This window comes from Tribolium castaneum, chromosome 10, assembly GCF_031307605.1.
Source record: "Tribolium castaneum strain GA2 chromosome 10, icTriCast1.1, whole genome shotgun sequence".
Classification (NCBI taxonomy): Eukaryota; Metazoa; Arthropoda; class Insecta; order Coleoptera; family Tenebrionidae; genus Tribolium; species Tribolium castaneum.
Window position 1 is genome coordinate 2,556,659 of NC_087403.1, and position 14,244 is coordinate 2,570,902.

At 36.9% G+C, this 14,244-nt stretch overlaps 1 protein-coding gene across 4 annotated transcripts in view; it reads right to left on the bottom strand.

Moving 5' to 3' along the window:
- Nucleotides 1-10,285: 10,285 nt before the first annotated feature.
- Nucleotides 10,286-14,244, bottom strand: part of LOC657616 (uncharacterized protein) — a 135,756-nt gene continuing 131,797 nt past the window's right edge. For 2 of the 4 annotated variants that reach the window (XM_015981064.2, XM_015981075.2), the window contains 3 exons: nt 13,900-14,199; nt 13,526-13,655; nt 10,286-12,545 (listed from right to left, as the gene is read on the bottom strand). In XM_015981064.2, coding sequence (XP_015836550.1) covers nt 12,504-12,545; nt 13,526-13,655; nt 13,900-14,199 — 472 coding nt within the window. In that variant the 3' untranslated portion in view covers nt 10,286-12,503. Of the gene's footprint in view, nt 12,986-13,525; nt 13,656-13,899; nt 14,200-14,244 lie in introns of all 4 variants that reach the window. The other 2 variants (XR_001575056.2, XM_015981069.2) reach the window with 2 other exon arrangements.

The window sequence follows — 14,244 nt, forward strand, 5'->3', positions numbered from 1 at the left end:
AAAAGCTCGCACCGCAATCAAAAGTCGTAAAAGAAGCGAAATTTTCAACGTGGGAGATTACCATTTCTGTTATTATGCGAGTTCCGAACTTGGCTAAATTAATAATTAACATACAAAAGGCAGTTTAAACACTGACTGCGCAAAGGTATGAGATTATTAAAAATTAGCCCCGAAATCGTAAAAGATCATTGAAATCTTCCTTCTTATAAAGGAGAGACGATATTTAGGTTCGATATTTCTTGGCACACTTAAAAAATGGCTATTCGTTATTTAATTCTTGATTTTATTTTCACCAAAAAACTGATTTTTCATATATTTGTCCCCAGGGTATGTTGCAATTGTTGTAACCACGGGTATACGCTTGTAATATTCTGCCTCGCTACATATTTTTTTCTCGGTAATGGAATGACCAACGTAAATAATATTATTTCTCTTTGAAGCTGCATGTTTGGCCTCCATCGGGGTATTTTTTATCATTACAGATATTCTGAATAAATATGGTCAGTCAAAACTGTTGTACTCAGATCTAAAAATGAATGTATTGGCATTTATGTCCCGAACTGATGTAGTTGTTGCCTTGTTAGACAAATTAGTGTTTAATTACAGGGCACAGGTGGCAGTGCCGATTTTAAATTATACACGACTGTAGCCTGACAAATTTCAAGTGATAATGAAATTAGGAAATTCTCGGCGATACCGTTTTCCAATAAATTGGTATAAGAGCCGTCTAAATTTGGAAGCCTTGTGACGCTTTTATGAAACGTATCTTCCGTCTAAATTCAGATCATCCCAGTCGTTTCGTCTAGATTTGTGTGCTTAGGAGCCAGGGTTAAAAACCGGCCATAATAGGAAGAATCAAGACCGCGTTCGCTTAAGATGATTACATGCTGATAGCTTCATTATTTTCTGCACAGTATCGATGAAATTTCGCCTGTTTATGGAGCCATAAAAGATAAATTTTGCACCTCACAACGGCTTTGTATCGGCTTACTACAAAGATATTACACCAACTAAACCTTAACGATGAAAATAAACTATGTGTTTCCCGCAAACAATGAGTTACAGGATTTTACGCCTCCGATCGGTTTTATTGGGAATATACCGTTTTATTTGTTTTTAGTTGTTCAGGTGTGTGGGGTTCTAATTAATTAACAAGCAATTTGTTTAAGAAACTAGGAGTAAAGAGAACGGCGTAGGTAAGTGAGTGATGCACTTAGGTCTCGTCTCGCTTGTCTACTTACGAACAATTAATGCAAGTGAACGGATATTTTGCAAATTAACTTAATAGGTTTATAAGCTTTGTGACTGCTTCAATTACTGAAAGTTATACGAAATGCGCAGCACCTTAAATATAAAAATTAAGTGTGGAAAATATTTGTAAATTTGCGCAGTTTTTGATTGAAGTTTCAAATTAAAACTGAGTAAGTGCAGTTTGGGCAGAATATGATTTCAATTTAGTCAATTTCAGTGAAATCGGAGATACGAGTATACGTCACATTTTAATTAAGAGCAATCTACACTGTATGCAGCTTGGATAGGAATATTTTAGATTCACTTTGCATAATCATTCTGAGTGCTATTGTATTGATAAATGCTTAATCAAGGATTGATGTACCGAGTGTTTGAATAGCTGATTGAATATGCAATTAAATAATCCATCAAATGTCTCTTAGCCGATCAATTTTTGTGATTCAATTACCGTGTCATTTGCTGCAACACTACATAAGTAAAACTAATTCCGATTTTGGTAAAGAAATTGTGAATTCTGTTCTTTCGATCTTTGCCTAAAAGAATGTCAAAGTTGGAGAATTTAGCGTAGTTATGCCATTTAAATTACTTTTTTGCTTTGGGGTTATTGTTTGACGCTCAGGAATTGTCCAAAAATTACCTCCAACTGGACTAAAGCCGTCCTGTCGTTTCCACGCCCCAGCAACACGAATGCTTATGATTCATAAGCTATGAATAATTATCACAGGATTGTGCAAAGCTCTTATTCCTGCAAAAAAGCTTTACTTCTTTTTAAGTTCTACCAAAATTAAAGTGATTCCTGAAAAATCCGTTACTAACCGAAAATTTCTTTAATACCGATTGTAGAATTCGAGATGTCTGCCAAAGAGAAATTTGGACCATTTTATAAAGTGGGGAGGAATCCGTTTGTAAGTTTAATTAAATTTGCTTATTGAAGAACGACCCAAAGTTCATTTTATTTTTAGATTTCTTGATGGTATTGGCTACAGTTATGATCAGACGTTAACGACAGTTTAAACTCTCCTCCAATAAAATATTCGTGTATTTATGAGATTTTTGTGAGATACAAAAAACCCAATAGATATTATCATCTTTCACTATTCAGCCATTGGGTTTCCTCTACTACATCCGGGTTTCGGTTTCATGATAACAATAAATGTCCAGAGACGTGGCGTATCTAAATTTATATGAAATCAACCCTTATAATTCGCTATAGTCTTCGCCGATACAATCATAGATTGCACATTTTGAATAAACAGCTTTCGAAGCCCTAAATTTGGAATTTCATTTTGTGTGCTTAGATCGTGAGCAGATGGACCGTCTATTTGTCACGCATCAGTAAATGCCAGAATTAAGATAACAGAACATATAATTTCATAATAAAAATTACGATCAGGACGCGTAAAAGTTTGATTTGTTCATTGGTATTTACTATTCCATTGTGAAGCAAGTTGAGTAATTGGGTGGTTAGATGTTCCAAAGCCAATGAAAGCCCTGGCTGTGGTATTTTTAATTTACGACTTCTGTCTTGTATCGGGTTTATATTAGAAAAGTTCCATCGGTGGAACAGGTTTGTGACAGGGAGTATTAGAGATTGAGCGATAGATCCTGGTTTGCTGCTAGCCAAATACGAGCTGTCTAACAGCAGGTCTATAAAACTTGAGTAAAAATGAAAATTCCATGTTAGCCGCGGGATCCGCTTTTCTGCAGACAGGTTTTAAGGACGTGCACGAGATACACAATTTTACGTAAAAATTGCGAATGCCTTTTTAATATTTCTCCAAGAGATTAAATGCTGCTGTCTTTCCGCATTTGTCAGGACTCCGCACTAGTCTTTGTGATGTAGGTATTTGGATTTTCCCAAAGCGAAGTTAATTACGAGTTAGATATGAATCTTTAGTTTAAACTCGAGTGCGGTGAAATTAGGTGTAAAAAATCTAGGCCACAGCTGAATCAAAAATGTGAAACACGGCTGCTGAAAAGTGTCTTGCGGCAGTATCGACAGTTCGCGCTGTTCTAAATATAGAATCTTGGGAGTAGTTTAAAGTTTTGAAATTTCGATTAGTATTTTCCAAATTAATTTGGGGTGGGGCGAAACGCGTCATTTGGAAAGTTCATTGAGAACGAGAGGGTGGTGGCTCCTATAGACGCTTTAGCTTAAAGCCCTTTATTTTTTGTCCCAACAAAGAACTGTAAGTGGACATTTACAAAAGGATTTGAAAGCTTATTTATTCCTCGAAGCGATTTATGGCGTCGCAGAGGTATTTAACGAAAATGCAATTTTGTTTCATAACGGTCCTAATTAATTTAATATTAGCAAGTAATTTTTGCGCTCTAACCCGAATAGATTTAATGTGGGTGTGACTATTTAGCATGAGCGTGCCTATATTCTAAGAACAATAGAATATTCTCGATTCCTCTGACACTAAATAACCCTTGAACTAACAGGTTAGACTGCTCCCCACTTTCCATTTAATTTAAACATTTCCTAGTCGATGATTCACACCTATTATTCTCAAAGGCCTTAGGACCCCTACGCAAATAGCATATGCGCTTAATACCAGAGATCTTAGTTAATATGCATACTAACTAAAATCTCGAGCTATTTGACACATGGGCAGTAATATACTCATATATCATGTCCAGTAGTAGGATTTTGATTGATGTTTAAAATGGTTACATTTCCTAATTCGTTTCGTTCGTCGGTTTCTGAGTCGTCGCCCAAATGAATGAACGCTAGACGTTCTGACCTGGATCCGTATCAAGGGAAAATTGTTTGATATCCATTCATTGATTCGAGTTTCGTGAATTATTTCATTGATAAAAGGAGAATAGCGTAAAGCAAACACTTAGCAATTCAGCAGTGTGATTTAATTTATATAATAGACGATTTGTCCGCAAAATGTTCTGTTTAACTTAGAGAACACAAGGGCCATTTAATTCAAAAGGAAAGAAACGCCAGAAGAGAGATGAAAGCTCTAAATCGGGCGATGGTAGTATTGAACGACTAGCTGTTGCATTTCATTCACAAAATTCTAGGGTTCGTGTTCCTGTTAGAGATGGGAGCGACTCCTAAACTCCTTCCCTTCTCTCTCTTATTATCCTTGAGGGCATTTCCCTAATGTATCATTAATTATTTTAAAAGCACCAATTTAAAAATAATAAAACGAAATAGTTTGACTTAGTTTTTGTTACATCTTTCTTTCATAAAATAAATATGCATAATGTGCTTAATGAGGACATCTGTTGGTAAAACTGCTTCTAGAATTTACGAGCAAAAAATCTGCAAGATATATATTGATCGGCTGTGGGGTTGCTAGTTCCTGGAAAGTTTAACAGCAGTGCGGGGGCGCCACGTCCCTCGTAAAGGGTAGATAAAGAAGAAAATTGTGGTTCGTTACGTAGTTATTTAGCCCCTTATCAATAACTGTAAAATTTACACTAATTTTCCAACTCGTTTCAATGAAACGTCAATTACTATCACAAAAATAAGACTTATAAGGTATCCAAAGTTGATTAAAATTTTTTGAAATCTAGTCTGAAGTTGCAAACAAGTTTGGTAGAGGGCTCCACATAATTTCTAGGAAATGCGGTAATTTTTTTCATATGTAAAGTGATTTACTCAAAGAACAAAATTTCCTTACAAACAATTTGCCACGCTTGTTATTAGTTTACGACATTGATTTCTCATATACTTGCAACCCTTAAATTTTCGAAATAGCGTTTATATTAAATTTAAATTATTAAAAAAAGTAACAATTTATGTCCGGAAAGAGTTATTCCTTCGTTTCATAATTGTCTAATTACGATAGTCTTGTTTGCAAGCGACGGGTTTAGCGAATTTCGATTTTGAAATACGAGTTTGGGAGAGCAGAAGCCGTTTTTTAAATTGGTAAATTGGAGACCCAACCGAGGAGTGCTAGATAGCGGGAAGTAATAAAGGAAAATTTGTTTCGGAAGATATGCACGTCGAAGCGGTTTATACATGCTGATCAAAACTGATTGGAGTTTGCAAAACTTACTCCCGTCGACATTTTTTCCCAAAACGTATTTCGATTTGGCGAACTAATTGACGAAATATTTGATTCGGAAAAATCAATAAATCGCGGTGACTAGTTTAGGGACAGAAAACGCAATCCTGTTAGGATCGCAAGGGCTGGAAGTCGTTAAAACATTAAATATTTTCCCGGAAATTTCCGCCATTTATTTGACGCAAGACATCGGCAAACAAAGCAACGCAACGGACCGATTAATAATAATGAACAGTGATATTTTTTATGTAGAAAAGGTTTGTTGATTTACGCATTCTTTATTTGCTATACACCGAGCTTCCCAAACAAAGGGCGATAATTTTTCACATTTATTGCTTAAGAAACAATACTTTTCTCTTTTTTGTCCCCGCGGGTAAGAAAATGGGTCACTTTTTAGTGCTTATTTATAGTAACTCAACTTCCATTGCAATTTTATTAGTACTCGAATGTAAAAGTTGAAAAAGCCGTGCATTTAGTGATGTATTAAATCCATTACAATGCATTATTTTTTAATTAAACAGAGCTTTGATACGGATTGCATTTCATACATCCGTTGTACTTTATTTAGTTTATATTTCAGTGATGTACTTTTTTAAACTGACACATTTTATGACAAAAAGTTTCCCTAATAATAAAAGATGCAAACAAACATTCATTTTGATAGTCTCCGTGTTTTATTTTAGACGGAAAAGTTTGAGGTTGTTGAAAATTCGGGAACTGTAATGAAATGTTTGAATTTCATAACGCGGGATACTAATACCTGTCTTTCCAAAAGAAAGTATTTCGTATAATAGCACTTGGTATTTTTCCTTATTTGCATGTAAATCAGAAACACTCAACAGTAATAATTAGAAATGGATTTGTATAAACACAAGCCCTCGGTGAGAAGGTGTTTTAAAAGAAAATAATTCGTTGTTTGCTTTTTTTGTTTTGTAATATTAATATAAATGATGTGATGCCATGTCTCAAGTAAGTTAATTTTCTACGAAACTTTAGGAAATCCTTGAATATGGCATTTTGTTAAAATTTGATGTGATGTATGCTTAAATATTAGGTGGTTATGTGCAAAAACTTATTAAAAAATTAAAAATTAAGCAATTTTTGTGCAGAGGGACTAACTAGAGCAAAGTAGTTCAGCGTTTTTCTAATAAAATATCAGCAACAACTTTACTTTAATAGGTTGTGTTTTTCTTTTATAAAATGAACCCACATGATGTCAGTTCAATTTCCTCAAAGCGAATTTCTTCAATTTACAAGAAGCCTAAGGGAACTTTATAAATATTTATTTCTTGAACAAACATATTACGAAAGCACTCCGATACATCAGAAACAAAATTGAATATTAAACTTTTAATATAACAATTTTTTAGAGAAAGTATCCGGTAAGTTGGAATATTATGTTTTCATTAGAAAAAATCATGTCTTAATTAGTTTGATAAAAATGGGAGGAGCTCTCATTGTGTATTTACGCCTGAGGCAGCAAAGGTAATTCACTTGAGTACCACACAATGCCTTTAATTATTGCCATGTTTACAACAGGCGGAAGTAACCTTTTACTTCTCATTTATTCAATATAATTTCGACTCTTGTTCCGCAGATCTTGTCTTATTATAAAGATAAGTGTCTCAGAAGTTTTTCGGAGAATTTATGCTCTTCTATCTAAAGCAAAATAAACGATTGAGTAAGTTATTTATTTCGCTTATCAACTATTTATCAATTAATTTTTTGTTCGTTCGCGTTACGGTTTTAGTGCTAGCAAATATGCATTGAAAAATTTATAAATTTAAGAATTATTTATACTATCCCGGCGCATCCACCATTTTTTGATTTGTGGGCTATGTGTGGCACTGAATGAAATTTGGTGCAGGGAAGATTATGTAAAAAGTGGGTCGTGTTTTTGACGGGAATTTAACCGGTTGGTGGTTCTTGTTTCTGGTAATGATCATGTTAAAGGAAAATGAATGGTAAAATGTGATTGTGTGCGATTTTTCTCATAAATTGTGTTTGAATTCCATTAATCGTTTTATGATTTATATATTTGAACATTTTTGCGAGTTATCTGTTCAAAATGCGTTTAGCACGCATTTTACCAAAACTGATTCGAATTTAAACCCTGCTGAGCTTGCTGTATCTGCAATATCATAAATTACTGTTATCGGTGCGCTATACAGGTGTGATATTGCATCTGCCTCATAAACATTTCCCATTGACTGGACACTAGCCGCAGGATTTTATTTTACTCTCACTGTCGGAATTTTAAGGATTTCCTGGTCAAAGTCGATTTTCCCCGAATTAGATTTTATTGTTTGTTTGTCTTTTGGGATCCGGCTTGTTTTGAGAGAAATAATCGAAGCCGTATCGAATGAATTTCGAATAGAGATAGCAAAAAAGTAGTTATTTTGTTTAACACTGTGTTTTTTGTGTAATTTGCAAATTCGTATTTACACATGTCCCAATATTCCCTTCCAAATAAACATGGATACTAATTGAGAGTGCCCCAGGCAAAGAATTTTATCCGTGGGAATCTATACAGGCATGACCAACCTTCAGCTCTATTGTTTATAGCAAATTTTGCCACATTAATTATGTAGCCTGAATGCGTATCGAAAACATGATACAAATCATCTTCAAGCGTAAAAGAACGTTTTGTATTAATTATCACTGGCTTAAAATGCACCCGAAACATTCAGCGTTGCTATGTTGCTCGTTCACCTTTGTTTCAGGTTTTTAGCATATTCTTCGTGCTTTTTACCTGCATCGTTGTTTCTGCGTTATTACATAATAAAGCACACATGTACATGAAAGCTTTCGCAGTTGAAAGCTGATGGTTCAGGTATGGACGGGATAACAGAACAAATTTTACACATCAAATATTTAACTTAGGTATTCTTTGAAAAGAATAAATTTTGTCCAAACGATACATTTTATTATTGGACGTGAAGGTTTGTGTTCCCGGCGTATCGTAATACGAAAATTCATGAAATTGGTCTTTCAGACTTTGCTATTTATTCAAAGATATTTGATTTTTTTAAGTCGGTTAGTCGTATGTCTTCTTTGTTACTGCTCGGTATCCGTTCAATATTGATTGCATGATTGATAAATGATTCCGTTTATTGCAACTTTCATTATTATTTCTGGCATACACTCTTCTGTAATTAAAGACCTAACAACTTTTTTCCATCGACATAATTTTAAATCAATGTTTTGTTTGGAGCGACATAAATGGACATATTTTTAGTAAATTAATAGTTACTTTTTATTCTGTGCTATTGGTTTGAAATTTGAGAGAGTTTGCACAATTAAAATATTTGTTTACAATAGGATGTGGTAACTTATATTTTACAGGGCAAATTCATTCATCAATCAGCTCTAAAATTACCGGATTTGTATTTTTAAATTATTTGACATTGTCATACGAAACTTACGAGTTTATTTTTGTACAATTCTGAAATTCGAACTGCATTCGTAGCTGAATGTGTTAATATTCATTATCCATCTTTAGGTGTTAAAAATTTAAAATATTGTATAGATGTTAATTCACTCTAGTTCATTCTAACTCACATATGTGTTTTGCTGCTGCACTTTATTATTACAAAAGATTTTTTAAAAGCGCCTGAATAAAAATTAACGTTTAGAGACGAAAGCCACGGCGTCATTTTCGAGGTTGAAAATATGTCGAATAGGTAATATAGATGTTGGTGGATATGATATGCAGGCAGGGTGTGTGAGCCTACAGTGAGGGCAATGTTTTAGAGTAATTCGGGGGCGGTGCTCGTGCTTGTCATATTTTATTTGAATGTATGTATGCATAATGTGGCTGATTTGGTTGAACGCGGTTGTAACCGGTTGCTAGTTTCATCGGCTTTTCATATTTTAAAGCCTAGACTGGCAATTAGGTTAGTGTGCGTGAGCAAATTAGCTCAGTTATCACAAATTTAATAATGTTATAAATAGCCATGGACGATTGTTGAGTAAGTTGAGTATGCATGACGCAATTAATTTAGTGAAAATGGCCCAAAATGATATGCATCGTTCAATATATTAGAAGCTGACACTTGAACTGAATTGAGATATATGTTCCATGGCTGTAATATGTTATAGCTAGACCGGCTATTGTAGACAAGTTAGTCCGTTAATTTCAAATATCACGAATTAATAGTGATAGAGATGCATACTGTTGGTAGTTAGGATGTATTCGAGTTGTTGTCTCAAAATCCCTCGCTCAAAGCAAGAATCTGTTTCCGGAAAGCAACTGTATTATTAGTTCTGTATTTGTGATAGGGAGACGAGTATCGTTTTCATCGGGGACAAATCTCTTCCTGTGCTAATTTCCCAGAATTCCTCAACGATGCTAAACTACATTAAATGTTTTTTTCTTTTTTTAATCACCTGAAATTACGTATCCGCACAAGCTCCCATTGTGCAACTTTCTGCAAAACGCTAAAGGCCAAATTTGGACTATTCGCTAGGAAAATGTTGTTATAAAATTATTAATTTCCATTTTCCTAGACATTGTATTTTTTAATATGTTTTTGTGGGTTGGAATCTAGAACAGTGTTCCGCGGCGCTCCGACGTCATCGAGCCTATAATGAGACATAATATGCAAATTACAAAGTACTGTTGTGTTAATGCAAGTAAGATATAATAGCAACGCTGTGTAAGTATAAAAGTATGTAATTATTATGACAGTGGAATGAGCAAAGAGCGGGTATTCCCTAGTGTGTACACCCTCTTGAAGAGCTTTTGCTAGTTCATTATGTAGCCACCCAAATAACGAAACACATTCGCTGTGGTGAAATATTTTGGCAAATGTCACATAAAAAACGGAGCGTGATTTTGTTTTAACCCATTTCTTTCACAAGAGAATTTACGACTATTATTTCTTGTGCTTTAAACGTAATAATAAACAGTTTCAACTTACCTGAACACTTGATGGCTTTTTGCGTTGCTCTGGGCAGTTTTGGTTATTGTGTAAGGTGATAGGGATAAATGAATGACCACAAAGCATCTTGTAACTGTCTTTATTTCAATTCCATCTTCTACTATATAATAATCTAGGTTTGTTTTGTTTTGTATATTAATATTTTGGCGTGTTGAAGCACGCATACATTTCATGCGTAGCAGCCAGTGATATAAAACTCTTTACAGAAATAAATAGTGTAGGTACCAAGAGTACAAAGTACCATTTGATCTAGCTAATCTTTACAATAATCACTCTTGGGCTTTGTACTCCGATTCCTAAATAACTAAAGGTAAATCTTTTGATTTTGTCCCTTTATATATATGTGCAAAATGAAACTATTAATTAAACTGAGATCACATACACAAACCTAAGTATTTATTTCCTTATTATTAATTTTAATTTAGTTTTCCTCTAATAACGCCATCTTAAAAATCATTTTAAAAATAATATTTGGCCCATTTTGATGCGTTATCTGTGGAAAATAAGTAACATTATCGATGTTTGTTTTTGTATAACAAAATACCTAATAACATCTTTACAAAACAAATTAACAAAAGAGATCAACAAATTATTTAATAAAAATAAATATCTATAAAGATAACACTACCCGGTGCGATTTGAACTTAATTTTATTATTGACAGTTATCTGGTAACATTTCACAATTAAAGAAATAAGCACGTCCTTGGGCAGCTAACGTGAGTCTCGGGTCAAGCAAGGTAACATTCTAGGAGTAGTCAATGTTGGGAACAACAGAGTAAACATGCATGTCGTAGATGAAAAAATACACAACAATGTCAAAATCAAGTCGAGTTTGATATGTAATTGCGTAGTAAAAGTATGGGGATGGGTAGTTCGCGTTAGCTGAAAGTAAACCAAAACCTAGAGGACACAGAAGGACGCACAATTATCCCCGTCGGCTGTCAAGTGACGTTTTCGGGACTATCACAGAGTATGATATTGTTGGCAAAATTCGAGAATGGTTCGTGCCCGGTCGGTTAGCATTGAAGAAGTTCGGAGTACCAAAATGTGTCGGATGGTTGTGTTCCATTGGCCGCCTAGGTCAGGTTTTTGGTTCGAATGGATGACGACTCTCTCGGTTTGGAAAGTGTGGCGTTTGAGACGCTTCTTAATTGACTGATTCTAAGACCAAAGAGTCGTCAACCGGAAGGACGTGCGAGTTTCGTACAGTTGCACGAGTGCCGGGGTTTAACAACCACACGAGTTGCGGGGCAATGGGCAAGTGCTGGGCACTGGGCGAGTGGTTCCTTTACACTTAGACACTAATACAGCCGTTAAATATGAGGTGCTCCTACAGTTTAGCGTGCAAGTTTTATACTGTCATTAACGAACATATAGCTATTTATAATTATATATAAATGCTAAATAATACTCGTCGTTCTATGTTCTACGTTAATCTGCGTTATACTTGTTAAATCTTGTATCAAAACTTTCCTTCATTCACATTATATATTATATAAAACGTCGGATTTTGCGATATCACGTTAGGCTATGTGTATTGGTATCGCGCTCGCGCTCTTTAACGTTTGGGTATAGTATATACGTAATACTTAAGCACGGTGACGAGTGTCAGCTCGCGTAGCGCGGAGTGCTGAGCCCGACTTAGTACTTTCTAATCCTACTGACATCACATGTCTGCATGGTTGCGATAACTCTCTGTATGTACAGTAATATACAGTATGTATATGTTGGGCAGCTTTGACGTCGTCAGCTTGCCTCTAAGCTACCGCTACTACTTCTACACCGTGGTGCTCGCGCTCGTTGTGTACAATTGCAGCTGCCGTCACTCCGTGTCATTCTCGATTAAATAACTACCTACTCACCTATCTAATATCTACCTATTTAGTTATCTATCTATCTTTAGCTATCTTAACTTACCTACTTGTGTTTGTACAGGTCAAACTGAAAACAAAAGCCTCCCGGCAATTCTTTACAAATATAAACTCTTATAATCTAAACATGTTCAACATGTATGATAACACTACTGCAAGAGTAAATATTAACTAAAATAGAAACTGTACTGTAAATGATTGTTCGATAAGGAAGCGGGCAACAGACGGCGACGGGAGTGGAGAGCCGATTGAGGGACTGAAGAGCTGACGGCTGACAGCTGACAGGCGGGCGACCAACCCAAGTGAGAGTGAGAGCGCGTCTTCACTCTTCAATTCGGTTGTTGGTCGCTTCCGTTTCCGTTTCCGTTTACGTACTACCCGCTTACAGCCTCGACGGTGCGTGTTACCATCAGACTAGGAGGCTGGGAGTGAGCCAATCCTCCTCCGCCAACTGCCAAACAGACGTCACATCAGCAGGAGCAGGACACACACGGTCTTGCCGCCCGACTTTGGCCACGGACACGCACTCATGCAAAAACCAGAAACCAGTGAATCTAACGGAACGGGAGTGGAGTGGAGTGTGGTGTGAGTTAGGCGCTAGCCTAGGCGGCAGCCGACAGTGCAGGGTCGCAGGACGCAGGTCCACATCCTCTCACCATTCATATTACAACCATACCACCTAAGCCATCAGTCACTAACTCTGCAGCCTTAGTCCTCCTCAGCTCTAATCAAAATGGATGGACATTTGGACTCCAAGTTCGATTCTGTGTGACTAAGTTGAAATTTGGCACGAACAATTGCAAATTCGCGATTAACTACGGTACGATATCTTAAATTGTATTAAAATATCACTATGTCGAGTTGGTGGCAATTGTGTGTGTTTCATTGAGCCTGAAAGAAAGAAAACGGCATTTAGAAAGCGCGCCAAACGGCGACGCGGCCGCCGGCATTCAGCAATTGTCGGCCGACACGTCTCTCGGAAGTACCAAAAACGATATTTAAGTACCAAGCATTCTACGACATCAAGTCGGTACCGAGCCTCATGCTCGGACTCGGACCCAGCGATCACGCTCACGCTGCTAAACCGAAAACCACAAGTATCAAATACTTAAGGACAAACACACTCAACATCTGAGGGACTATAGGCGGCAAGTGGCATGTGGCACGTGAATAATGCATCTAATAAACGAAAAAATAACCAACGACACCTTTTCTCAACCAAGTGCAACATCTCATGTGCAGACAATAGCGAAAGCATCGGTCCACCATTTCCAACTCCCTTTGCTCCTTACACAAACCGATATTGCGGAGTCGGCAATGGCGCAACATCATTTAGCCATTCCTACTTATCATGCGTCCTATCACACTCGCGCACCAATTTATTCGCTCCATGCCATGCACGTCACTTAACTCCATGCACTAAATATTTACTTGGTACTGTTGAATGGGAAACACCAAACCGGGCTGTTGTAGGGCGGCGCTGGGAGCCGCCATCTGCTGAGCGGGCAGCTGCGGTTGACCCGGAATCCCCTGCCAAGTAGCCGGGACTTGCATGCCCATCCTATCAATCACAAAACAACAACAATAACACAAAACGCAAATTATGACACGAACTAAGGACCCTAGAAGTTACCCAAACAATTTTTTTGTCGTTTGATTGTTGTCCGTTTCTTACTTTTTAAAATATCCATTAAAATGAGAAGGCAGAGTATAAGTGTCAACTTTAATAAAGACAATAATAAAATAGAAAGATTTTGTCGAATTTTCGCACTTCTGGGGCCCTGTGTGTTATCAGGAGTGCCTACCCCATGTAGGACTGCTGGTAGCCCGCAAACTGCCCGTACGTGTAGCCCTGCATCCCCTGCAGGAACTGGCCTTGCATTTGCGCCGCAGCGGCTGTGGGGAAGCTCTGGGGGTACCAGTAGCCCAGCTGTTGTCCGTAAGCACCGTAGGGGTACTGGGTACTGGTCAGAGCTTGGCTGGCAGCAGGGGCATTGTTCGGGTCGCCTGATTCCTTCCCCCATGAACATTTGACCGTCTGACCGCCGATTTCGGAGTTGTGAACTCCAACAATTGCGTGCGTGGCTGATTCTTTGGTCGAAAAACTGTAATAATTTTGCCAGTTAATAGTCTAGTCCGGAATTTGCGCA